This window comes from Pipistrellus kuhlii, unplaced genomic scaffold (genome assembly GCF_014108245.1).
Source record: "Pipistrellus kuhlii isolate mPipKuh1 unplaced genomic scaffold, mPipKuh1.p scaffold_m20_p_15, whole genome shotgun sequence".
Classification (NCBI taxonomy): domain Eukaryota; kingdom Metazoa; phylum Chordata; class Mammalia; order Chiroptera; family Vespertilionidae; genus Pipistrellus; species Pipistrellus kuhlii.
Window position 1 is genome coordinate 46,777,367 of NW_023425460.1, and position 26,707 is coordinate 46,804,073.

Consider the following 26,707-nt stretch of genomic DNA (forward strand, 5'->3'; position numbering starts at 1 on the left):
GTCCACGCCGCTTAGACTTCCCGCGGTGTCCTTTGCCGTCCCCGGCTCCTCCGTCCCGCCCGCTCTGTAGGAGCTGCGTGGCTGTGTGTCCTCTGAGTGGGTTCAGGGAGCAGGCGCCCCGGGAAGCCCAGCGAAGGCCTGCCCCCCCCCCCCCCCCCCCCCCCCCCCCCCCCCCCCCCCCCCCCCCCCCCCCCCCCCGTGCCTGCAGGAGCCCGTGTCAAACCCGGGCCGGGCAGCAGAGGCCGCCTCGGAGCACGTGGGCGCACCTGGCCTGGCTCTTTAAGAGGCCGGCCCTCTCCCCTAGGGCTGCTCCGCGCGGTGGGCCCTGAAGGCCACTGTCAGGTGGTTCCCTGGATGAGGCATGCAGGGGGCTTTGCTGAGTTTCCTACCGGGTGGAGAAAACGTAAAAAAAAAAGAAAAGACGGAAATAAGCAAATGCTCAGCCCAGCACCACCCCCACGGGCACCACCACCGCGCACACCTCTCCATGTGCAGTAAAGAGACCGGCAGGCAGGGCTCGTGGTTAATCTGCTGATGGTACACGTTTCGGGCTCCGATGGAAACCAGATGTGGAGGGCTCCCTCATTGATCAGCCGGGCGTGCAGAGGGGAGACAGGCCTTTTAACAGACCAGCCCTGGCCAGCCCAGAGGCGGCTTTTTTCTTCCCTCCAGGGGAGGATGTCCCAGGCGGGCTTTTTCGAGGATTTTGCCTCCCGGCCTCTCCCTGGCTGCAGCTGTCCTTTCTGTCAGCGTCTCCTCTCGTGAAAGAGCCGGTTTGTTGCCAGCACGGAGCACATGGCCAGGCTGGCGGGCTCCGGGCAGTTGCGCCCGGCTGGGCGCCGCTCCCCCGTCCAGCTGCCGCCTGCCCTCCGCTCGCCCCCCTCCTCTCCCCACCCTCCCACGGTCTCGGTCCCCCGGGAGCTGCCGCTCAAACTTGCCCAGGGAGTCCACGCAGACGGGCGGCTCCCGGCGGCCGGCTCCTCCGTGGGTGCTTCCTGCCGGGTGTCCGAGGGCCCTGGCTGCCCGCGGAGCCACAAGGTCAGGGCCGCACTGTGACCGCTGACTCCGTTAACCGCGGTCCCCTCGCGGCCGGCGGGCGGGATGGGAACTCTGGAAAGGAACCCGGGGGCTCAGATGTGCCGATGTGCCCGGAGCGGGAGGAAAGGCTGGTTCCAGCGCCATTTACATTGACGTGAGAAGTCAGTATTCCAGAGCAGTTTGCCGGCCCCCAGGGTCCATCCCACGAGGGAGCCGTTCTCTTTGCCAAACAACCTCGTGTGAAGGCACCTCCTCTCTGATGTTTAATCCAAACCTCCGCGCGGCTCTGGATCCAGGTGGGGCTCCGGGCTGCCTGCCTTGACCTTCCCGACCTGGGGTCAGAGGGCAGCGGGTCAGAGAGCACGGATTCTTGTCTCTAGAAAGACCCCTTCCAGGGGGAGTTGGCTCCGGGGCCTCGGAGGAGGGGACCAGGAGGCTGGGCCCAGGGCAGGGTTCTCCCTGCAGCAACTGGAGACACTTGAGCGTTTTCAAAAGACGGATCGGCCTTTGCCTGGCCTCTCCCCTCTCCCCTCTCCCCTTTTTGTTCCGGGCTGATGGAGAGGGACCGCTGCCGGTGGGTCTGAAAGCAGCCCTCAGTCCTCGGAGCCCAGCAGAGGGAACACAGAGGCAGGCCCGCAGGACTTTGCATTTCAAAGGGTCCACCTTGTCGAGTTTCACATCACGTCAGGGGTTAGGGAGCAGCGCGACAGGCACCTCCCCTCGCGCTGTGGGGCTGTGGGGCTGCCCTTGGGAAGAGGGGGATGGGGAGCCGGACCGCAGGGAAGCCCCTCGGGCGTGTGCTGTCCCTGGAGGGGCCTGTCCACTGGGCCACTCCTAAGAGCTCAGCGCCATCATTGTGGTAAACAGCTCGTTTGGCCCGAAACGGGGGTGGTGGCCGGCTCCTGCTGCTCTGGCTCCTCTCCCCTCCAACCCTGAAGCACGGAAACGGAGGCTCCTGCTCCGGTGACGTGGTTCCCAAGTCCCCGAGATTCAGGGCCACGGGGAGCTGGGTGCCGGGCGGTGGGCACAGGCCGGCCAAAGACAGCAGCAGCCCCTGGGCGTGGAGGGCTCACCCTGGGCCAGGGGCGTGGCGTGCACCCTAATTCTCAAAGCCACCCTGCTGTGCCAGCCGGGGAAACCGAGGCTCAGAGGGGCATCATCACTGGCCCCAGGCCACATGACTGCCGGATCTGTCCTGTCCGCCCGGTCTGCACACATGCCCTCCGCCGGCACACAGACCGAGCACGGCTTCTGCTCTGTCTCAGCGGCAGTTTTGTTTGGTCTTGTTAGCTCCATGGGGAGACGGAGACATGGCAGCTGCCGCTCTCCCTTCGCCCGCCTCCTGGGGCCTTCTTATTTTTATTTCTTAGAGGAGCGGTCGGACTCTGTGGACCACGGGACGAGAGGCAGTGCCTTCGCTGGGGAGCCTGAGATGCTTTGCTTCGTCCTTACAACAGACAGGTTCCCGGAACGTGTATTGTTCCCAGCGAGCCTCTGGGGAAGCACCCGTGTGTTCAGATCCCGGTCTCCGATCAGAGACTGCGAGGGGGCGCTCCAGCCTCCGCTGGGCTTTTCCGTGTGTGACTCCACGCCTCAGAGTCAGTGGTTTCGTGGTGCCTGCCCGCCCAGGCCTGTGCGAAGCCCTCTTTGGTTGGCGGGCCTGGGGTCGTCTGTGACCGTCCTGTGCAGCCTGCAGCCGGCCCTGGGGCAGGAGGCCAGGGACAAAGGCCAGGACAAGGCAGCTGTGTCCATGGCCCATGGATGGCAGGACGAGCTGGGCTGCCTGGACGGACAGGGGAGCCTGTGGTGACCCCGGGTTCTCAGACATGAGTTTTTGGGGAGGAAGACCTTTTAAAAGCATGTGTGTAATTCGCAGTGTGTCTCCATAGGAGGGAAGACTGGTGAAATCTCTCCTTTATTTTCTACTTTTATTGATTTCAGGGAGGGAGAGTGAGAGTGAGAGCGAGAGAGAGAAACATCAATGATGAGAATCACGGATTGGCTGCCTCCTGCACACCCCATAGTGGGATGGAGCCTGCAACCGGGGCCTGTGCCCCGATCGGCAATCGAACCGTGACCAGCTGGTGCATAGGTCCACGCTTTCAAGCTTTCGCTTTAGGAAATAACATCTCTTTTTATCAGAAGGGATTTAATTTTTTTTTAATAAGTTTTTATTGTTCATATTATTACAAATGTTCCTTCCCCCCCCCCCCCACCATTGCTCTCCTCCACCAGGTTCCCACCCCACCCTCTGCCTTTTCCCCACTCCCCATTGTCCTCATCCATAGGTGCACAGTTTATGTTCAGTCTCTTCCCACGCCCCCCTCTCCCCTTTTCCCCAAGAATCGTCAGTTCACTCCCCTTCCATACCTCTGATTCTATTATATTCAACAGTTACTATTGTTCATCAGATTTTTTTTTTAATTTCCTTGGTTTTTAGATTCACTTGTTGGTAGTTACGTATTTGTTGTTCATAATTTTTATCTTTGTTTACTTTCTCTTCTGAAAGAACCCCCTTCAGCAATTCATATAATTCTGGTTTGGTGTTGATGAACTCCTTTAGCTTTTTTTTATTAGTGAAGCTCTTTATCTGACCTTCGATTCTGAGTGATAGCTTTGCTGGATAGATTATCTTTGGCTGTAGGTTCTTACTATTCATCACCTTGAATATTTCTTGCCATTCCCTTCTGGCCTGCATGGTTTCTGTTGAGAAGTCAGCTGACAATCGTATAGGTGCTCCTTTATAGGTAACTACCTGCTTTTCTCTTGCTTCTTTTAATATTCTCTCTTTGTCTTTTGCTCTTGGAATTTTAATAATGATGTGTCTCGGTGTGGTCCTCTTTGGATTCCTTTTGTTTGGAGTTCTGTGCGCTTCCTGGACTTGTAAGTCTAATTCTTTCACCAGGTGGGGGAAGTTTTCTGTCACTATTTCTTTCAGTATGTTTTTGATATCTTGCTCTCTCTCATTTTCTAAGACCCCCATAATTCTGATGTTGGTTCGCTTGAAGTTGTTCCAGAGGTTTCTTACATTATCTTCAATTTTCTGGATTCTCTTGCCTTCTAGCTTCTGTGGAGGAGTGTCTTCTGGCTCTTTATGTTCCAAATCTTTGACTTGATTCTTGCGATCTTCCCTTCTGTTTTTAGGACTCTGTAAAATATTTTTTATTTCAGACAATGTATTCTTTATTTCTTGTTGATCCCTTATCATTTCTTGATGACTCCTTATTAATTCTCGTTGATCTCTTTTCATATCCTCATAGGTCTTATCCATCTTTTCTAGGAAATTCTTGAAAAACCTTATAAGTGTAGATTTGAACTCTATATCCAGACGCTTTTTGTCCTCCATTTCTTTCGTTTGTGATCTATTTTGTTGTCGAATTTTGCAGTTACAGATGGGACGGCGTTTCAGGGTGGAGCCTGCAGCTTTGGCTTCAGAAGGGATTTAATTTAAATGCAGAAACAAATTCGGGAGGTGTCAGGAAGGGGCCTCAGGACTGGCCCTGCTCTCCTGCTTCTGGGACGGATCTCTGGATCCTTAGTGGCTGCGCACCATCCGGACTGACGTGGAGGCCCGTTTCCTGCCCTCAGGGTTCTCCTCGGACGCCCCCAGGCGATGTCTTCACCTGGTGTTGCCCCTTCTTTCAAGCCGGCTGGCGCCTCCCCCCCGAGGCCCGGCCACCACTCTGGGTGCCGGTCCTGTGGCCCCAGCTGGCACCTGCCCTCCCCCTGGCCCTCTCACTCCGGGGTGTGGCCCTGGCGGCCTCTGGGCCCCTCACCTTGCGAGGACGCTGCCTAGGGCCTCGTCATTAAAAAATATATATTTTATTGATTTTTTCAGAGAGGAAGAGAGAGGGACAGAGAGCTAGAAACATCGATGAGAGAATCATCCATCAGCTGCCTCCTGCACACGCCCCACCTGGGATGTGCCCGAAACCAAGGTACATGCCCTTGACCAGAATGGAATCCGGGACCCTTCAGTCCGCAGGCCGACGCTCTATCGAGCCAAACCGGTTTTGGCCAGGGCCTCGTCATTTTGACCTTGAAGTGACCCCCTCGGAGGGAGAGCTGCTTCCCGACAGGAGTTCCCCAGTGCCACCTGCGCGGCCGAGGGCTGCGGTCTGTTTACTGGCCGCCGGAGCTCCGGCTTGAAGCGGCACTTGGGATGCCGGGCCGCCCCGGGCGCCTGGCCGGGCCGCCCGGGGGCGGGAGCGCGGCCGGAGCGAGCCTTGGGCGCCCTGATCGAGCCAGGCCCGCCCGAGGCCGCTCCCGTGCTTTCCCTTTAAGACGGCGGGAGCTCCGGCCCCCGGCTCTGGAACCCACCTGGTCTGACCTGCCCCGGGGTCAGGTGAGCTAGTTAACGGTTTGTTTGTTTTGGTTACTCCTCACCTGGGGATGTTTCCCATGGATTTTCAGGGAGAGGGGAGGAGAGAGGGGAGGACAGAGACATCGACGTGAGAGAAGCATATGGAGGGGCTGCCTCCTGCACAAGGCCCCCCAGGGCCCGGGCTGGGGCGGGGCCTGCCACCTAAGTGCATGCCCTTGACCAGAACTGAACCCGGGACCCTTCGGTCCACGGGCCGACGCTCCGTCCACTGAGCCACACAGGCCAGGGCCAGGTTGATAACTGTGTGCTGGAGGAGGAAGTGATAAACATCCAGACGGCCCTGGCAGGAAAGAGGCTCCCCACCCGGCTGTAAAAGCGAAAGGAGTACCCGTGCTGGCATGTCGAGGCGTGTTCTCACCAAGCCCTCGCAGGGCGGGGGCGCTGCTGACACAAACACGCGAGAATGTTCTGCCGGGTCACCCGGCGCCCGGCACGCCGGTGGCCCCCACGCCCTCGGACGCCAGCCCGGACGCCAGGCGGGCCGGTGGCACGTGACCCAGCCGGCGGTGGAGCGAGGCAAACCATGGGCACGGGTGGGGGTGCCGGGTGCCTGCAGGGGTTTGCTCATCGGCGTTCAGTTCTGAGGAGAGAGTGAGCGAGTGAGTGCAGGTGGCCTGGTCCTGGCCGCACACCTCCCTGTGTGTCTGGGGTCAGACCGTGCTGGGTGCAGCGCCATGAAGGGTGCCGGCGGGATCTGCATTCGGGTCCGTGGCACCTGAACCCCCTCCGACCCGGCCCGTTGCGGGGAGCCCCGTGGACAGCCTCCTGCGTGGTGAGGGACGGCTGTGGTGGCCATAGTCCCAGGTGGTGACCAGGGCCCCAGGATGGTGGACAGAACAGGAGCCGGGAGGGCACAGCCTCTCGGAGCCCTCAAGAGGCTGTCTGCTTTGTTTTTCTTTAAAAAAACACAAAAAACATATATATATATTAATATATATATATATATATATATAATATATATATATATATATATATATATATATATATATATATATATATAAAATATATATATATTTTATTGATTCTTTACAGAGAGGAAGAGAGAGGGATTCAGGGGTCCTCAAAACTTTTTAAAGTGGGGGCCAGATCACGGTCCCTCAGAGAGCTGGAGGGCCGGACTATATGAACTACTAATTCCTACTGTAACACCTCGGCTGTGCTCACTGCCCAAAAAACCTGGCGGGCCGGATCAGACTCCTCTGCGGGCCGCAGTTTGAAGACGCCTGGATTAGAGAGTTAGAAACATCGATGAGAATCATCGATCAGCTGCCTCTTGCACACCCCTACTGGGAATGTGCCCGCAACCAAGGTACATGCCCTTGACCGGAATCGAACCCAGGACCCTTCAGTCCGCTGGCTGACGCTCTATCCACTGAGCCAAACCGGTTTCAGCTGCTTTGTTTTTCTTAAAATACCTTTTGATTGATGTCAGGGAGGAAGGGAGAGGGAGAGAGAGAGAAACATCCACGATGAGAGAGTCGTCAACCAGCTGCCCTCTGCACGCTCCGCACAGGAGATGGAGCCCACCAGCGGCCTGTGCCCTGGCCGGGGATCGCACTGTGACCGCCTGGCTCCTGGGTCGATGTCCCGCCCCTGAGCCGCACCGTCTGGGCTGCTGTGTGGTGCTTAATGGTCTCTTACTAAGAGCCAGCCTTACAGGACAAGGCGCGCTGTGAGCCCACCGGGCAGGCAGGGTGCTGGGAGGCTGCCGGCCGCTGGGAAAGCCGGAGGAGGGGCGGCTGGGCGTGGACCCAGGACACCGAGGCCCTGGGCTCGGTCCTGCCACTTGCCTGCATCCGACTTTGGACCAGGCTCCTGGCCTCCCTGGGGGCCGGGGCTAAGCGGGAGCAGGGAACAGAGTCTTGGAGGTCAGAGAGCCGGCAGCGCCCGGTGTCCCCGCAGCCGCTCTGTGTGGCCCCCGCGAGGCTGCGCGGGTGTGGGGGCCACACTGAGAACCACGGCATCGGGGAGAGGGCGGTGCTGAGGCCGGTGTCATGGAAGGGGACGGGCGCCCTGTGCGGCCCCAGCCAGCACCGGGGTGCCTGCCCTGCTGGGAGCCCGCCCTGTGGAGGGCACACACTCCGGGCCTGGATGCCCAAAGGTCTTTATTCCCGTTTCCGTGGCCGAGGGCGTGGTCCCTCCCAGATCGGCAGGCTGAGGCCTTATGCCCAAGGCCGTGGTGTGAGAGGCGGGCTTCGGGAGGTCACCAGGTCATGAGGGTGGAGCCCCACGAGTGGGGTTAGTGCCCTTATAAAAGGGACCCAGGGAGAGCCCTCACCCTTGTTCCATTGAGGACACGGGGGCGGGGGGATGGTGACCATCAGCAAGGAGAGGTCTCACCTCGACCTCGGACCCCGGCTCCAGGACGGAGAGGCCGCCCGTTTATGGTGTTTCGTCCCGGCAGCCACAATAGACCCCGGCACTGGCCTGACTGAGGTCCGTGTCCCCTTGGAGGGTGGGCACGGGCACCCCGCCACCCCCAGACCCAATGGCTCTGCCCGTGCTTTCTCCCGCCTGCTGGCAGCTGAGCCAGCCTGGGCTTCTGCAGCCACAAGGAAGGAGCCCGTGTCACAGCGGGGGAAACCGAGGCACAGCCTGCCGGGAGGGGATGGGCTGAGCCCGGGAGGATGGGGCCACCTCGCTATTCTGCGCCCTGAGTGAACCCACTCCTGCCTGTCCCGTGTCCTTGGCTTCCATCGGCCAGCTGGGGCCTGGTCGCCCCCACTGCCACGCCGCCGGCTTTGCAGCTGTGTGTGCAGAGCGCCCTCCCTCCAGCCCCCTCCCCTCCCCCCACGTGGGCGCGGGGCGGACACCGCGGCCGAGGCCCGAGTTGTGCCCTCCTTCCCGGCCGGCCGGCCGGCGCCTTTGTGCTCCCGTGACGTGGGAGCGTGTGCGGGTCACATGCCGGTGACTGGGAGTCCGGGACAATCGTGGGGGCCGTGTGCTCCCCACCCCGCCCGAGAGGGCGCACAATCCTCGTATTGTCCGCTGGCGCTCGGTGGCCCGCGGCGCAGGCTGTGGGCGTCCCGGGAGACAGACAGAGGCGACCGCTGTGGGGTGTCTGAGCTCCCGCTGCCACTGCGGGCGGGGAGCGCCGGGTCACCCCGCCAGGGCCGTCACCAGCCTGAGCCCCTCGCGCGCGGCTCCCGGGCGCGGAGGCAGAGCAGCAGGAGCCCGCCTTTGCCAGGCCGTGCGCCCTTCACTGGCGTCTCCAGCCGGTGCTGCTTTTAATTTGTCCACCCTCTTGTTTTCCCGCTGTGCTTGGCAGTGGGTCTCACCGAAGACCAGGTCATGGTCATCTTAGGCGACGTGGCTTAGGGTTCCGTAGATCAGCTCCGGCCCCTGCTGCCTCTGCGCCCGCCCCCGCCCCCGGCTGGAGGCGGCAGTGTGGGTGCTGGTTACACACACACACACACACACACACACACACCTGCGTTTCTCGCTTCCCTCGGCCGGCCCGGCCCATGGCCCGCTCCTCCCCACCGGGCTCAGGGGTTCGAGTGGCAGGAGCGGCGGGGACCGGGGAGGGCCTGCGAGGCCCTCGGCCGGGCGCCGGGTAACGGACGGCTCCTGACAGGCCCGCAGGCGGCCGGCCTGGGTCCGCACAGCAGCGTGGCGCCTCCTCCCACGCCCGCGCTTGTCTGGGCTCCGATCTCAGCACTTCCCTGTCCCCGCGCCATCCTCCTCCTCTGAGTGTCACTGCCCGAACCACAGGCAGTCCCCCCGACGCCTGAGAGCGGCCGTGAGGTCCCAGAGGCCGAGGCGAGCAGCTCAGGTCCCCGGGCGGCCCCGCCGTTCAGAGGGCCTGGGGGCCCAGCACCTCCTCAGCCAGGGGCACGGGGCGGCCTGCACAGCCAGCGATGGCGCTGCTGGCCCGTCCCCCCGGTGGGCCTGGGTGGCCTTTGGCTGAAGGACGAGCCCGGGAGTAGAACCACCTGGCGGGCACCTTCCTGGGGCGGGGCTGGGCTCAGGTGCGCGTGCCCACGCTCGGGCAGGTCCGTTACGTGCCTGCTGTGTGGCTTCAGTCCGGCCCCTCAGCCTCTCTGAGCCGCTTCCTCACCCGTCGCCCTCACCCGTCGCATGCTCGTGGGAGCCGGGTGAGCACTCTGGCTGTGAGTCTCCCACAGCCCACCCCCTGGAGCTGCCCAGGCGCTCCTGCCCCAGCTCCCCGGCCAATCCACGACTCTCTCTCGTCACTGATGTTTCTCTCTCTCTCCCTCTCTCTTCTTCTCTGGAATCAGTAAAGATTTACATATTGTGGGGAGCGGCTACAGCGTTCGGACAGGTTCAGGCCTGGGGCTAAGGAGAGGGCAGCTCCTCTCGTGGCGAAGCCACGTGCAAGTCCCAGCACAGCGACAGCCAAAGGCTGTGCTCGTGAGCTTGCCCTTATGGTCCGCACCTGTGGCCCACGTGGCTGAGTGACGGGGCTGCGGGAGGAGCAGCGGGTAAACAGGCTGGGTCAGGTGCGTGTGGTGGAGCGGATCGAAGCCCGCGAGAACATGACCAGGCCCTTCCTCTGCCCGTGGGATCTGCTGTAAAATGGAGACTCGGCCTGCAGGCTGTGGCGCTGTCTCTCCATCAGAGAGCGGGGTCCCACCCAGCCCCAGCTTTCTTCTCGTCTGTCTGTTCTCCGTCCTTCACCGCCCTCTCAGGCTCACCGTGGCCGTGCTGACTGGGCACAATATATATATGTAAAGTCGATAGAATTTCCCTTTAAGAATTGGGTGTCCGCTGCTGAGGAAGGCTCGGGCCCCGCAGACTCCGCCGGGCCGTCCCTCATGGGAGCGGGGCCTCCCCCTCGCCCGGGCCTGGGCCGTTTCCACGTGACTGGCCCTCGGAGGCAGCCTCGCCCTCTTCCTCAGAGAGGGAAACGGAGGCTCGGACCCGAGCCGCAGCTGCTCGACTGAGACTCCCTCGGCGTGGCCGCCGTGGTGGGAACGTGTCCTCCTGCTCCGTGTGGGGGCCTGCGGAGGCCTGTGCCGCCCGGGGCCGGCTGTGAGGCTGGCCTGTCAGGAAAGCCAGCTCCGCATGGTGCCACGCTCGGGAGCAGCAGTCTGGGAGGGTCACGTGGCTGAAGGATATTCAGGGTTTCCTTTGGGTGGTGGCGTTGGGGAGACCCTCAAGGTGGGACGGTGGTGGCCGGGGCCTGAGAGGGGACTCTGGCCTTCAGCGGAGGCGGGTCCGGCGTGGGGGGAGCGGGCAGCTCTCTCGGCCCCCGTCTGCCCGCCCTGACCCTCTGCCTGCCTCTGTCTTCGCAGGGAGCGGCCGATGGGGCGCCGCTGCTGACCTGCCCCTGGGAGGCGCCCGCCCGGGGCCGCGCCCCGCGCCTGAGGCCCTGCCATGGTGATGATCCTGAGGAAGAGCCTCGATGCCCAGGCCCCCGACGCCGACCCGGTGGCCAGCAGGTGCTTCGACTCTGAGCCGGTGAGCGCCGGGCCGTGGCTCCCGCGGCCTCCGGAGGCCGCGCCCGCGGCTGTGGACAGCCCAGGGCCCTGCGCAGGGTCAGGGACGTGCCGGGGGCGGGGTGGGGGGAGAGGACCCGGCCTGGCTGAGTCCTTGCCGGGAGGAGGGAGCCGGCTGGGACCGGAGCCCTCTGGTGAGGGTGGGGCAGCCAGCACCTTGCAGGAGATACCAGGCTGGTGCCGCCCCTGCCAGGCCGGACCCACACTCCCTCTGGGCTCCTCCGGGCAGGACAGGCGTGGCGCCTGCGTGGGGCCCCAGATAAGGCCAGGCCTCCGCAGGGCAGGGGGCGAGGGCCCCTCAGGGGTGTCAGGCAAAGAAGGCTCAGCTGGCGGCAGCGGCTGGCGTGGTGGCAGCTGCCCTCTCCCTGCTGCCCTCTGCCTCTGTGCTCTGGACAAACGGCCCGGCGGACGGGGTGGGAGGCGGGCAGGTGGCGGTGAGAGGGACCCAACGGCCTCCTGCCCGCTGTCCCTCGGGTGGCAGCCCCGCCTGTGGAGCAGCAAGGAGGTCCCATCAGCACACACTCCTGCAGGGGGGTGTGTGTGTGTGTGTGTGTGTGTGTGTGTGTGTGTGTGAGTGTGTGTGTGTGTGTGTGTGTGTGTGTGTGAGTGTGTGTGAGTGTGTGTGTGTGTGTGTGAGTGTGTGTGTGTGTGTGAGTGTGTGTGTGTGTGTGAGTGTGTGTGTGAGTGTGTGTGAGTGTGTGTGTGTGTGTGTGAGTGTGTGTGAGTGTGTGTGTGTCTGTGTGTGTGTGTGAGTGTGTGTGAGAGTGTGTGTGTGTGTGTGTGTGTGTGAGTGTGTGTGTGTGTGTCTGTGTGAGTGTGTGTGTGTCTGTGTGAGTGTGTGTGAGTGTGTGTGTGTGTGTGTGTGTGAGAGTGTGTGTGTGTGTGTACACAGGCCTGCCCCAGGCTCTGGTTGGTGGGCGCCCACTGCCCGTGGTCCTGTTGCCTGGGCCCCTCCCTGCCCTGTGGGAGCTCCCACACAAGCACCCTCGTGGCCTCCCCCCTTTATCGCTCCCCAGAGACCTGCTGAGAGCTGCCTGGCCCTCGCAGGAGCCACGGGACCCGTGTCCACTCCCCACACCTGCCAGCGCCTCGGCGCCAGGCCCTGGCTGGACAAAGTGCTCACGGGTGAGGCGGCTCTGCCCAGCGCTGCCTTCCAGCTGGCATTCCGGGTGCCTGCATTGGCTGCCTCAGCACCCACCGGGCCGTCCTCCCCGCCAGGACACTGGGACCGGCCCTGCTGCTGGCTCCTTCAGCCGTTCCCCACCCGCAGCCCGAGGAGCCCAGTCCGACCGGCCCCTCCGCTCAGAGCCTGCCCCGGCTTCCCACCCAGGCCCAGCCTCCGGGGTGCACCGGCCGCGGGCTCTGGCCCCAGGACCTCGGCTCTGCTGCTCCCCATGCTTCTGCCCTCAGCTCGGCTGCCTCAGGGCTTGGCCCGATTTCCTGCCCCGGAGACTCCCCTCAGCAGGAGGCGGCCTGCAGTTCAGGTCCCCTCCCCGCCCCTCCTTCCCACACACACACTCTGCCTCCTTCGCCGTCTCCTCGCCCAGGCCCCTCCCGCTCTGGGCCTGGTGTGTGGAGTGACCCCTGCACCAGAGTCCGGGCTTCAGGGAGGCTTGTTGCTGAACCCGCAGAGGCCGAGGCGGGCCTGTGCCCGGGGGGCCCAGGGGACGTTTGTAGGGTGAAGCACGGGTTCCCGTGCTCGGAGGCTGCTCTGCTGCTGCTGGTCCCTGCGGGCCCGGAGCCCATCCAGCGAAGCTCGGTCCGGTCCGGTCCGGTCCGGTCCGGGGTGGCCTTCGGGGTGAGGGCCTCTGCGGGCCCGGGAGGACCTGCCCGCTGCCAGCTGTGCTGCGGCTCAGCCCCTGACCAGGGCCCGTCTGCGGGCAGACCTGGCTGGGCTTGGCCCCAGAGCCGGTGCCAGGGCACGTGGCCTGGTCAGCTTGGCTGCTCAGACAGCCGTGGGCTGAGCGGCTGCCCGGAGGAGTCGGCTCCCAGCCTGGCAGGGGTGAGGGGTGGGGTAGGCAGGCGCATCTGGAGAGAGAAGGAACCGTCCAGGGAACGGGGCTGGGCGAGCGGCAGTGCCTGTACACTGAAAGCCGCCGCCTCCCAGACTCCCTGTCCCCAGAGCGAGCAGCCAGGCCCCCACCAGCACAGGACTGTGGGCGCGACTGCCCCTCCCCTCCCCTCCCCTGGCTCCCAGATGCGCAGCCAGCTGTGGGCCGCCCCCTTCGGAGAGAACTGGGGGTCACAGGCTGCTGGCCAGCGCCCAGGCCGGCCTGCTTCCGCCAGCACCACGCAGTGGGAAGGAGGTGGGGTCCCGCCACCCTTCCCTGCCCTGGAGCCCCCCGCCCCCCCGCCCAGGGGCAGCAGGAGGCTGTCTCTCCCCTAGCGTGTCGTACAGACAGGAATCGGTGGCTCGAGAGCCGGGGGTGAGGGGTGGGGGCACAGGTCACGGCTCCCGGGCACGGTGCCGGCCTTGTCTCCCGCACCGAGACCTCCACCCGCCCAGCCGGCTCTCCCGGGAGGGCCCTCAGGGCCTGGCGAGGCCTGCGGGGGAGGGGGTGGGCTCGGACTAAACAGCCAGCTCGGACGCTGGTCACCCAGCCTCGCGATGACATGGGGGGAGGGCGTCGGTCGGGTTTCGCTGAAGTGTGGTCAGGTCACAGCAGGAAGAGGGACCCTTTCTCCTGTTTCTCCTCGGACCCGGCGACGGCCGCAGTGGGCCTGAGGCTGAGGAGGGAAGGAGGAGCCCCTCAGGCCAGTGGAGTTTGGGGGCCGGAGGCTCCGCGTGGGGAGAGAGTGAAACTGCAGGGAGCCTGGCGGGGGCCGGTGGCTGTCGTGTGGCCGTGGACTGAAGGGTCCGTCCCGGGTCTGATTCCTGGTCAAGGCCACGTACCTCCCTGCAAGCTCCCAGCCCCGGTGGGGGTGCGTGTGGGAGGCCACAGGGATGTGTCTCTCCCCACCTCCTCCCTCCCTCCCTTCTAGAAATCAATGGAAATGTCAATATCCTGGGGAAGAGTGAAAAAATAACAAAAATAAACTCGGGGGAGTCACGGGGCCCTGGCAGTGCTGGCTGAGGAGAGGCCTGCGGGCGACCCACGCTCCAGGCCTGCCAGCCCCTCCCTGCCTCCCGGCAGCCGCTCTGACTCTGTTTTCTGAAAAGGGGGGCTGGTGACCACGGGAGGGATTGCCTGCTCCCGGGAGCGGTGGGGGAGCGAGGAGGACGCCCCCTGTCCCGAGGAGGGCTGCCGCTGTGCCCGGCCCGCTGTGCCCGGCCCGCCCGTGGCCTGCACAATGGCAGCTGCCGGCTCGGTTCTCCTTCCCCCACTGCACGCCGCTTCCCTCCGCCTGCGGCCGGCTCTTCCTCCTGCCGCTCCCCCGTCAGCTGCTGGCCGGCCGCCCGGATGACTGACCTCCGGGGCAGCTCCCCAGCTCCTGCCCCCCGCCCCCCGGTGCTCTGCTCCAGAGTGACCTCGCCCGCCAGGCTGCCCTCCCCGCAGGCTCCGGCCCCGCTGAAGTCTGGGCCTCACCCCTCCCCAGCCTCTGGCCCTCTCCGCCCGCAGCAGCCGCACCGGGAGGTCCAGGCTGAGCCCCTTGCTCAGTGGGGAGAATCCGGCCTCGTCAGGCCTGGCACCCAGCGGCCGGGGCTCCGACGGGCATTCTCTCCCAGGGACCGGAGCTGGCATGGGGCTCACGGCCCCGCCAGGGTCCTGAGGCTTGAACTTGGAGGTGCAGGGCTGAGGCCTCCCCCGCCGCCCGGGGTGGGCAGAGAATGCCCCCAGCGCGGGCGCCAGGCCCCTGCATGTCCACGGCGGCTCCTTCCCGAGCTCCTCTCTCCCGGCCGGCTCTGCCTCTGCTCTCACGGCCACAGCCTCCCGGTGCCGCTTCAGAGCTGGGCGCCCGCTGGTTCCCGCCGCCCGGTCCGGTCGCCCCGTTCGCCCCATCAGGGTCTGCGGGAGGAAGCGGGGTGCGGTCCGGTCGCCCCAATTGCCCCGTCAGGGCCTGGGGGAGGAAGCGGGGTGCGGTCCGGTCCTGTTCGCCCCGTCAGGGTCTGCAGGGGGAAGCGGGGTGCGGTCTGGTCGCCCCATTCGCCCGGTCAGGGCCTGGGGGAGGAAGCGGGGTGCGGTCCGGTCGCCCCAATTGCCCCGTCAGGGCCTGGGGGAGGAAGCGGGGTGCTGCGGGAGGAAGCGGGTGTGGGCAGGGGGCGCTGCCGTGTCCTGTCCGAGCTCCTCGCCAGGAGAGCGGGTTGTGTCCCATGGGGTCAGGGCCTGAAGCCTCCATTGGATTTCCGGCGTTTGCCTTTCCCACGGAGGCTCTGATTCCAGAACCTTCTCTCGTGGGCAAGGGGCCTCACCGAGACCAGGCCCTGCCGGCACCAGCCAGGCCTGGCCTCACTGTGCACCTGGGGGACTCCGTGGTGAGCCCCTCAGCTCCCAGCGCCCGGCTCCTCCCCCGTGGGTGCGGGGTGCGGAGAGTGACCGGCCGGCTCGGCCTGGCACTCACCGCGGGAATTTTATCTCACTCGGCGACGCTGGGAGTCTGGCCGCTCTGGGCAGCTTGGGGCTGGGCACCTCAGTGCTGGGTCCCGGGACAGGGGTCGGGTGCCTGGCCTGCTCCCTAGAAGGCTGTGGGGTGGGGTGCTCTGGCGGCCCAGCCGCAGACGGGGCGCAGGAAGCACGATGGGGCCTCGATTCCTTTTTATTTCCCTCTCGTCCGCTAGAAAGAAAAAACAGGTGGAAACCCCCGAGGGGAGCCCAGGCCCTGGCCCTTTAAGGCCGGGGAGGACTGCACCCCTTTTTCCCTCGTAAACTCCTCTGGCCCCTCAGCACCAGTTTCCCCCCAAAGCCAGCCCTGCCCCCAGCACGCTCAGGGTGGGTCCCTCCCCTCCGGTCCACTTCCTGTGGGGTCGTGGTTTGTCCACGTGGCTGTGACGTCCACGCAACGTGAGCTTCCTGGGAGCCACGGCGGCCGGCGGCCCCCGGTGCCCCTGGCCACACACTGAGGGCAAAGGTCCCTCACGGCCTGGGACAGGGTGGGGACCGGTGCCCTGCGCTCGCACCCCTCTTATCTGGGTGGGCCAGGTGTTCCCAGTGGGCCCCACCCTCGTCCTCCCCGGCCTTAAAGGGCCAGGCCTGGGCTCCCCTCGGGAGTCAGGGCCTCCGTGTCCGGCGACTCCCGGGCTGGGACCCTCTCTCCCCGCTGCGCCCTCAGCCCCCACAGCCCGCCGCAGGTGGTGCAGGTGGGTGGAGGGGTGGGGAGGGGAGTGACAGTCTGGAGTTCTCCCTGCGGCCGCACGCACCCCCTCCCCCCGGAGGCCAGCACAGGCCTCTTGAGGGGGCCCGCGGGCGCAGGGAGCTCTGCTGGGCCCCCTGGCCTGTTCTCCCCGGGGCCCTGGCGTTCTGCCCTGGCGGGGGGTGGGGGCGAGGTAGAAGCCCCCGTGGGAAGGGAGCCACCCCGTACGCTATGCGTCGAGAGCAAGGACAGCCTGCGAGCCTCCGCCTCGGCCCTCCCCTCGGGGTCCTTCCTGCCCCCGTGAGGTCCCTCCGCTCCCAGCCCCGACCCCGGCACCTGCACACATCACCGTCCTCCCTCACCCCTCCGCATCCCTCCACGGAGAGGCCGGGGTCAGAGGTCACGGCCTTCTCGTGGCGCTGGAGGCCCAGACTCCGTGACCCCCGGAGACTCGGACGGAGAGCTGGGCCGCGGGGTGGACAGGCGTTGTCCCTCTCCTCCCCCACGCTCCCTCCCGGGCACCGGCTCTGAGGCCGGAGACTGACGGCTTTTCTGCTTGTTTGCAGCGCCCGCCGGAGAAGATGAGCCACGGCCCGACCCTGTTCTCCTGCGGAGGGATGGGTGAGTCACCGAGGGCGGCCCTTCCCGTGTCCCCCCACCCCCGGGCCTGTGTCCTCCGGGTGGCGTGGGCCCGCGGTGCGGGCTGCTGGCCTGGGCCGGAGTGAGGCTCAGTGCCGCTCCGGTGCGGACACACCGAGCCTCCGCCTGCCGAGCGCGGTGCCGGTGTTTGCTGCCGAGCTCGGTGCGGGCTGTTTGCTGCCGAGCGCACCGCGGTGAGCACAGGACAAAGCCTGCCCCGGCCCCGGCCCGGCCCCCGCCCCCGCCCGCAGGAACACCACGCCGGTGCCTGTCTGCTCTTCGCAGTCTTCTAGCCCAGCCCAGGGCGAGCACAGGGGCATTAAAACCACAAACAAACCAACCCTGGTGCTTTTCTCACTCGCCGGGGTCATCGGCAGCGTGAACGCTCGGGGCCGGACACGCCCCTGGTTGGTGGCACGGGGCTGGGGTGGCTGGTGTAACTGACCGGCGTGGAAGCTGCATCTGCTTCTGGGTGATTCCTTGGGACCTCCATCCTCCCCCCGCCCCGTCCAGAGCGCTGGTCCCCCTCGCTCTCACGGGAGCGGGAATGACTTCTTCCAAAGGGGCCGGGAGGGCCTGGCCCGTGTGGTTAGCGGTTAGCGTGTCGGCCCGCACTCCGAAGGGCCACAGCTTCGGCTCGGTTCTCTCTCTCCCCCTCCTCCTTTCCGCTCTAAGAATCTTTAGAGAAAACACCCTCGGGTGGGGGTTAAAATAGGGGAAAAGGGCTGGGACCCCTCCTGCTCGGAGCGCCGCCGGTCTCCTCTCCGTCTGTCCCGGCTCCCAGGAGGCGGCCCCGGGCTTTCCGATGCGTTTGCCTCCGCGGGCCCCTCCTCAGCCTCCCTGCGGGGTGTCCAAAGGCCACTTGCCGAGGGGCTGCGGGCGCTGGGTGCGGGGCCACGCCCCTCCCGCAGGGCCTCGGTGAGGCAGCAGCGTCCGGCTGCTCTCATTGGGGGAGACCTGGGCCTCGCCAGGTGCCCCAGGCCCCGTGGGCAGAGCCGGCCGGGTCGGGGGGAGGAGTTGCCTTCTTCTCAGTCACAGGCCACAGGGAGGGAGAGCGGAGAGCGAGGCGGGCGTGGCCAGCAGAGGAAGTGGCAGCGGGACCCCCTGGCCTGGCTCACCCGTCCCCACACAGGCCCCCAGTGGACACCCCTCCAGGTGGTTACAAACCTCAGCGGCCCGGCCTCAGGGCCCATCCTGCCACACTGCCCTGCGCAGCTGGAGGGAGGCCCCCTCGGCCCGGCCCCTCGGCCCGGCCCGGGCTTCAGCTCTGAGCCGGCTGGACTGGGACCCGGGCGGTGGAGGGCCAGCCCCCCCTCAGGGCCGCCCTCTCGGCTTCCCGGGCCTCAGAGCCTCGAGCACCATAGCCAGGTGGGGCAGATACCCTGTTTCTCCGAAAATAAGACAGTATCCTATATTAATTTTTTCTCCCAAAGTTGCGCTAGGTCTTATTTTCAGGGGATGTCTTATCTTTCTACGCGCTAGGTCTTATTTTCGGAGGATGTCTTATTTTCGGGGAAACACGGTAGTTGCCCTGAACAGCTTACCTTTCTCAGCCTCAGTTTCCCCATAGTGAAATGGCTGCTATGGCCCTAGGAGGTGTGGCTCAGTGGATAGAGCATCTGCCGGCAGACTGAAGGGTCCTGGGTCCGATTCTGGTCAAAGGCATGTACCTAGGTTGCAGGTTCGGCCCTGGCCCTGGTCGGGGTGCATGCGGGAGGTAACCAATCCATGTGCCTCTCTCCCGTCGATGTTTCTCTCCGTCTCTCCCCCTCTCCTCCACTCTCTCTAAAAGTGGATGGAAAAATATCTTTGGGTGAGGACTAACGACAAAAAATGTTTGAGTGGCTACTCGGACAGCACCTGCCTGTGGGCTTGCTGGGCGGCTGTGTGAGATCCCGTGAGGAGGCTGGCCAGGTGAGCACTGTGATTGACAGGTGAGGAAGAGGGCGGAGCCTAAAGCAGGCTTCCCGGTCCCTGCAGGAGACGCCAGTCCAAACAGGGACTTGGGGAGCGAGTGTAGGTGAGGCAGTCGCTGTGGGGGAGACCCTCAGGCCCAGGGAGCCGGCAGAGGCCCTGGGACAGTCAGGTAGAGAGACGGAGCCTTCCGGATGCAAGCCGGGCTGAGCTGGGAGCCTGCGCTTTGCTTCCTATGGAGGCCTCCTCCCCCGGCCCAGGGCCCGGCAGAGCAGGTGGGGGATCTGCCCCCCGGGTCCCGCCTTGCTCCTGCTCTGCAGCCCACACAGGCCCCGCCTGCAGGAGGGAGCGCGGGGAGCAGGGGTGTGGAGTGCCCTGGTCCTTCCCCTTGGCGTCTCTCCCCCAGGAGCTTATCTCCTCTGCTCAGCCCTCCCGACGCACCGGCCGCGCACTGCCTGCTGCTCCGCTGGGCCCTCCCTGAGCAGCTCCGGCCGGCGGTGCTGGGTGCGGGGGGAGAGCGAGCCGGCCTCCGAGCCTCGGTCTGCTCATCATGCCGATGGCGGTGTTTGCAGGAACCGGAGGCTCAGGCCCTCCTGCCTGCTGCCTTCCCGCCCTGGCCGCTCCGGTGCCCCTCTGCCCGTTTCAGCCGGATGGAGGCGTGGCCTCGCCCGGGGCCGGGCCGGGCCGGGAGGGCATCCCGCAGCTCGATTTCATCTCGGGCGTGCCTCCCCGCTCGGGTCCGGCCAGACTGTCCCTGGGGTTTGGGTCCTTCCGGAGCCTGACAATGCGCGGCAGAGATAAACGCCACATCTTTACAATCACCACCCCCTGCCTGTCTCCTGGAGATACAGGGCCCGTGGCCTGGGCCTGGTCCCGGGGTCTCCGGGGAGAGCTGGCAGCTGGGCCCGCAGCTCCGTCACTCCCCGAGGTCCGCGCAGGGCCTCGCTGAGGTTCCCCCGAGGGTGCCTTTGGGCTGGAGGGCCTCAGCCTATTCGCTTCCTCTTTCAAAGCCGCCCTTTGCAGGAGCACAGCCTCCTCGGCACCCGCTCAGGTGAAATGCAAAATGCCTCGCTGCCCTGGCTAGTGTGGCTCAGTGGAGAGAGCGTGCCTCGTGGACGGAAGGGTCCCGGCTTCGATTCCTGTTGAGGGCATGGTCCGGGCTCATGCAGGAAGCAACCCATCGACGTGTCTCTCTCATATCCATGTCTCTCCCTGTCTCTCCCCCTCCCTTCCACTCCCTCTAAAAGCATCATTGGAAATGCACCCTCGGGTGAGGATTAGCATAAAACAGACAGACAGACAGACAGAAAAGCCTCCCTCACCCCGTCCAGGGCTCACCCCGCGTCGCTGTAAGTACTCCGTTCTGTCCCAGGAGCGGGAGCGAAGGCCCCCTGCCCCTCTGTGCCCCCCCCCCCCTCCCACATTTGGGAACTCGATACAGAGAAGTGGTCTGTGCTTTCCCACAGGGAGGGGAGGAGGGAGCAGAGGCGGGCGAGGTGTGGGCGGGAGGCGCCGAGGGGAGCCGGGGCTGTCCCCGGGGCTGCCTCCAGCAGAGCCACCTGCGCCTCGGTTTCTTGGTTACCAGCCCGTCCTCAGCGCACCTGTGGGGCCAGAGCCACCGCGGCTGTTAGTGTGTTTGATACCGGAAACCTGGGTCCAGCGGCCGCTTCCTGGGTGTGGCCTGGCCGGCGGGGTTTCTAGTGGGGGCGCAAGGGGAGGACCCCACGTGCTGGGAGAGGCGGGGCTGCCCCACCCTGGTGCTCGGCTCCCCCCCATCACTTGCCGTGGGAAGTGCTTGGTCACATGACAGCCATCCTGGACTGGTTGAATGTTCTTTGGTGAAATGGCAAGTGGGGGTGAGAGCAGGCTGCTTCCCACGCCCCCCTCCCCCCGTCAGTTGCCCCCGTATAATGAGGCCCGAGTTGCAGGGACAGTGGACACTACACGGCCCACTCGCTTCAGCCCCCGGGCGAGGAGAAGGCCTGGGAATCGATGTCCCGGGAACGCGCGCTCCCAGTGGCCGCAGCGAAGGCCGCTGGGAAGAGGCGTGGAAACCAGTCTGCGGACAGAGCAAACCATTCGTCCGCTGAAGAGAAAAAAAACGGATGGAAACCCATAATTACTTCAGGAGTTACGGCAATAAATTATTTATTAATGTAAATCACTCCCCAGGCTGCGGACACAGGCAGTGTGAGGGCCATACATTATGCATAGAAAGGAATCGTAAAAGTACCACAGCGTTTTAATTACAAGCCCGTTCGGCCGTGTTTGATTCGTGGCTGTGACGTCTCCTCCTGCCTGAAGGGGCCCCCGGGGCCGCTCGGGATTGGTGTCCGCGGGGGAACCAAGATTTCTCTCTGAGATGTGGTAGCTTTTAAAAATACATATTTTTTATTGATTTCACAGGCGGGGGGGGGGAGAGAGGAATATCAATGGCGAGAGAATCATTGACCGGCTGCCTCCTGCACGCCCCCACTGGGGATTGAGTCTACAGCCCGGGCCTGTGCCGACCGGAAATGAACCCTGACCTCTGGTTCACGGGTGAATGCTCAGCAGCTGAGCCACGCAGGGCAGGCCGGGCCTCCCACGATGAGGAGCCGGCGCCTGGGAGTGAACTCCCCGAGGAGCCGGGGCGCCTGGGAGTGAACTCCTCCCCCAGGAGCCGGCGCCTGGGAGTGAACTCCCCGAGGAGCCAGCGCCTGGGAGTGAACTCCAGGAGGAGCCGGTGCCTGGGTGTGAACTCCCCCCAGGAGCCGGCGCCTGGGAGTGAACTCCCCCGAGGAGCCAGCGCCTGGGAGTGAACTCCCTGAGGAGCCGGCGCCTGGGTGTGCGGAGGCCCCGCCCGGCTCGGCCTGGAGCTGCGCATCACGGGCCTTCTCTGGCAGCTGGTGCTGCCGTGGGCATCGCCGTGGGCGGCGCCCGTGGCGGGCACAGAGACCCGGCCACGCGTCCCCTGCCTGGGAACCTGGGAGGTGTGGGCCCGGGGACGTCCCCGGCCGGGGCAGGGCAGATGGAGCAGCGTCTGGGGTTAAAGGCTGCGTGTGATGCTCGGCGTGTTTCCTCCTCCGAGCTCGTGCTCGCTGCACCCCGAGGCCTCGCCCTCCGTCAGGCGCCTCAGCACCGGGCCCGTGAGAGCTGGGGTCCCCTTACCCCGTCTGCTGGGGATGGCGGGGGCAGAGGCTGCTCCCAGCTCAGTCTCAGGCATTGGGCGGCCCCTGGCCTGTGTGCCAGTGGGGGAGCCGGATGGCGCCTGTGCTTTCTGTGTGTTTGTCCAGGCTCCCCCCCCCCCCCATCTGTAGGCAGGCCCTGTGAGTACATGGCTCCCACACACTCCTGTGTACACCTCAGCCCCCAAAGATGGGCTCGGCAGGGAAACAGGGACACTCGATGCTCCTGTAGGGATGGCCTGGAACTGGGGTGCCCAACCTCCCTGAGCTCACAGGCCTGGTGGCGTGTGTGTGTGTGTGTGTGTGTGTGTGTGTGTCCCCACCCCGGAGCCCACATCTGACATCTGCGGAGCGTGGTGTTAGAAAGCTCCCTGAGAAGCCACAGGTGCTGGGGGAGGCAGGCAGTCCCTCCCTGCTCACAGACTGTGGGCTCCCCCAGAACACCTGTGCCACTGGGCCCCCCCTCCCCGCCGAGAAAGGCACCTGGGGGTGGAGGTGGGGTTGTTCCCCCGTGGTTCTGCTTTGCTGTCGGCCCAACACGACAGCAGCACGGACGCCGGGCAGCGGCTCAGCGCCCGGCTGTGCGGGGACCGGCCGTCCACCCGACGTTTCCCGGGGCAGCGCTCCGGGCTGCGGGCTGAGGGGTCCCGGGCGGGCTCTCGCCCTCTCACAGGAAATCGCCTGGGCAGCGAACTAACATGCCGGCTCCCACCCCAGAGCTCGTTTGGAAGTCAGGGACTGAGCCAGGGCTCTGCACTCTAACAGACACCCCAAAATACGCTCTCGCCGGGGGCCCCGAAACCACACTGAGGATCCGGTGTGCAGCATACAGGCTCCCGTCCCAGTGCAGCCGCAGGGACTGACCCCCCACTGCTGTCACCTCATCCCGGTGAGGGCCCCAGGCTGCAGGCAGGGCCTGCGGAGCTGAGCTCAGCGCTGGCCGCACCCTTCCAGCCCCCTCGTGCTGCGGCTCCGCGGACCCGAGTCGGTGGCCTCGGTCGCTGTGGTTTGTGCAGGAGTGACAGGAGGGAGGGCGGGTGTCCGGAGTCCCCTCTCCAGCCGCCCGTTCCTCTGCGCAGCGTGAGGTCAGGCCGAAATCACCTTCTGTTCCTGTCTTCCTTGTCTGGTGGCCGACCAGATCTCCGTCCCCTGAGCGGAGGGGGAAACGCGCGCACACACACACACACACACACACCAGGCTAAACATCGCCCATTGTTGCTGTTCGTACACATTCTCCGAGGATAAAGATAGAACAGTGAGGTTATCTGCCCGCTGGCGGCCAGGCCACCTGCCTGTGTTGACAGACGCTCCAGAGCCGTGCTCGGCGCCTGGGGCCCTGTGGGACGGTACCTTAGAGGCCAGTCCTCAGCCGTCTCCCGCTGCTTCCCGCACACCTGTCCCCGCACACCTGTCCCCGGCCCTGGGGGCGGGGCTTCGGGGACCCACAGGCTGGGCCGGCCTGGCCTGGGAAGGGGCTGTGTGCTGGGTGCAAAGACAGGGCGGATGGCCCGGCCAGCCTGGCCCAGCGGTTTAACATCGACCTAGCAACCAGGAGGTCACGGTTCAATTCCTGGTCAGGGCCCAGGCCCGGGTTATGGGCTCCATCCCCAGTAGGGGGCGTGCAGAAGGCATCCCATCCATGATTCTCTCTCATTATTGATGTCTCTCCCTCTTCCTTTCTCTCTGAAATCAATAAAAATGTTAATTAAAAAAAAAAAGACAAGTGAGACCAAGCACACAGCCTGGGCCTGCTCTGAGCTTCTGTCTGCACTTGTCACTCGCTGCTTCCTGCAGACCGGTTCTCTCCCCCTGGAGAGAGAACCGGGAGAGTAGGCGGTTCCCCCAGGCGGCGGGCACCTCAGATGGCCTTGCAGCCGTCCCCGTGGGGTCTGTGGTTAACCTGGAAACAAACAGAACGCCCGCCTTCCGATGGAAGTTCCCGTCCTCATTGCTGCAGTCGGTTCATCAAACTTCAGGGTTTTTTTGTTTGTTTTTTCTATTTAAAAAAATATATTTATTGATTGATTTCAGAGAGAGGAAGGGAGAGGGAGAGGGAGAGCTAGAAGCATCAGTGATGAGAGTCATTGGTTGTCTGCCTTCTGCATACCCCACCTCCTACTGGGGAGGATCCCGCAACCCAGCATCGAACTTCGACCTCCTGGCTCGTGAGCTGATGCTCAGGCACAGACTCCTGGCCGGGCCAAGCTTCAGTCTCACACTGAACTTCTGGTGCCTGAGAAGGACCTGCAGGGTTTTTTTTGTATTTTCACAGGTGATTTTGACTCGGCCTGATCCTCGGCTGCCTCCTGACGTCACAGGTGTGCTCTCTGCAGGGCCGAGGGCAGCGGCCGGAGGGGACAGGCTATGGCAGGGGTGGGCCTGGGAGCTCCTCTGAAGGCGGCGAGGACGTGGGACTGACCAGGCGGGAGGCCAGAGAGGCCCCGAGGCCCCAGCCCACGGGATGGCACGGCGGAGCAAAGTGGCCACGCTCACCGACTCCCAATTCCCCTTCCTCCGCGATTCCCTAGAGACGGGGAAATTCCAGGGAAACGCGACAGGAGGCGGGTGCTCTGAGGACGGGCCGGGAGAGGCCATTCTATGGGTGCAGCTTAAGCAGGGGCCACCGTGGCTCCTTTCTCAGTCGGCCGCTTGCCCGGACCGTCTGGCCCCGTGGCACCTGGTCCCAGAGGAGAAGTTGGAGGCCAGGGATGGATGGCTCGATGATCGGCAGCTGGGCTTTTTGCTGTGGGGCATTTTGGTGGGTGGGACGTAAATCAATAAAACACCTGTTTCTGTTGTCAGCAAGTGTTTCAAAGTGGATTTGGGCCCTAGGCAGTGTGGCTCAGTGGATAGAGCATGGGCATGCCGAGTGAAAGGTCCCGGGTTCGATTCCGGTCAAGGGCATGTACCTTGGTTGCGGGCACATCCCCAGTAGGAGATGTGCAGGAGGCAGCTGATCAGTGTTTCTCTCATCGATGTTTCTAACTATCTTTCTCCTTTCCTCTCTGTAAAAAATCAATAATATATATATATATATATTTTTTTAAGGTGGGTTCAGGTCAGGCACCCAGGCAGCATCCCCAGCCCCAGGAACCCTGACCCCTGAGGCACCCATCTGGTAGCGGCCGGCGGCCAGGGCTGAGTCCCAGCCCGAGAGCCCTGCCCATGCGGCGGGCGGTGCCCAGCTCTGCCCCGGGGCGGGCGGGCGGTGGGCTTCCATCGTAAGGGAGAGGCACTGGGGTGAGGGGGAAGGACTGCTTGGGGTCCCCTGGGGGCATCAGTGTGCTGGGAAGAGCCACACGGGGCCCGGGTCCTGGTTGGGGCCTTGCTCTGCTTCCAGCTCGGTGCCCAGGGCTGCGGTCCCTCCGGAGCCGTATCTCCTCCGTGAGGGGGGCCTCCCCGGGGAAGCCGGCTCCCGGAGAGGAAGGAGCGGCTGGCTGGCGTGAGGGCCGCTCACGCCCGTTTTCTCTTCGTCACTTTTGATCCAGAAAATGACAGATGGCGCGACCTGGACAGGAAGTGTCCCCTCCAGATGGACGCGCCGAGCGCCGGCCTCTGGGAGCGCCTGCCCGCGCGGTGCCCGGACGGCGCGCTGTGGCCCCCGGAGGCGGCCTCCGCGGGCACCGTGACCAGCCTCATCCGGGACCTCAGCCTCAGCGACCGCCGCGGGACCCCCTCCGCGCCGCCCAGCAAGCGCCAGTGCCGCTCCCTGTCCTTCTCCGACGGGCTGTCCGGCGGCCGGCCGTCCTGGCGGCCCCTGGGCTCCCGCGTCTGGACGCCCGTGGAGAAGCGGCGCTGCCTGAGCGGGGGCAGCGTGCCCCGCGCGGCCGGCCCGGGCCCCGTGCAGCGCAGCTCCAGCTTCAGCCTGCCGTCCCGGCCCGCCGCCCGCGCCTCGCCCGCCTCGCCCGGCGACCCCGCCGCCTCGCCCCGCCGCCCGGGGGGCCAGGCCGGCCCGGGGGACCCCTGGAGCCCGGGCCGGGGCCCCGCGGGCGGGCGGCTGGACATGCAGCGCTCCCGGTCCTGCTCCCACGAGCAGTTCGCCTTCGCCGAGCTCTCGGCCTGCAGCTCGCCCGCCTCCACGCCCAAGCTGGCCCGGCGCCCCGGCGGGCTGGCCCGCAGCCGCTCGCAGCCCTGCGTCCTCAGCGACAGGAAGGCGGGCGTCAAGCGGCGGCGCCCCGAGGAGGGGCCTGAGCCGAGGCCCTCCCTGGACCTGGCCAAGATGGCGCAGGTAAGGGCCTGGCGCCTGCCGGGGCGGTGGGGGGGCCGCGGGGGCCGCGGGCACGTCTCACAGGCCCTCGGGAGTGGGGGTTCGCCTCGTATCTTAAATCCTGTCCAAAGAAAGGTGAGATTTAAAAAAAAAATACATGTTCTGTGGGTTTCAGAGAGGAAGGGAGAGGGGGAGAGAGAAACATCCATAATGAGAGAGAATCGTGGACCAGCTGCCTCCCACAACCCAGGCCTGGGCCCTGACCAGCATCGAATCCTGACCCCTGTCCTCCTGGTTCTTTGGTTGATGCCCGACCACTGGGCCACACAGGCCGGGCGAGGTTTTTGTCCGAGTGTCGGTTTTTCTCCATTGGAATCAGAGGTTGTCCCTGTGAACAGTGCGGGGTGCAGGCACAGGCAGGGGGTGCGAGGCAGGTGCTGGCGAGCAGAGCGGTGACACCAAACCCTGGTGCCCCTCCCTTGGGCGCTGAGGGCCTGGCGGGGCCTCCCCGCAGCGGCCATGAGGATGCTCACAGGCCGGACCTGCGCCCTCGGACAGGCTGGTCCTGCGGTTAGGGCTGGGCTCTGGCTTCAGATGACCAGAGGTGGCCGAGGCCTTATTCTCTGATTAAACTGGAAACCTGTGAGGCCAGCAAGGCGCTGGGCC

At 64.9% G+C, this 26,707-nt stretch overlaps 1 protein-coding gene across 2 annotated transcripts in view; it reads left to right on the plus strand.

Annotated features, from left to right (window-relative positions):
* Positions 1-26,707, plus strand: part of FAM53B (family with sequence similarity 53 member B) — a 44,417-nt gene that overhangs the window by 1,816 nt on the left and 15,894 nt on the right. The window contains exons 2-4 of one of the 2 annotated variants that reach the window (XM_036439351.2): positions 10,681-10,846; positions 16,680-16,734; positions 25,323-26,062. In XM_036439351.2, the coding sequence (XP_036295244.1) occupies positions 10,763-10,846; positions 16,680-16,734; positions 25,323-26,062 (879 nt within the window). In that variant the 5' untranslated portion in view covers positions 10,681-10,762. Of the gene's footprint in view, positions 1-10,680; positions 10,847-16,679; positions 16,735-25,322; positions 26,063-26,707 lie in introns of those variants that run through there. The other variant, XM_045582200.1, reaches the window with a different exon arrangement.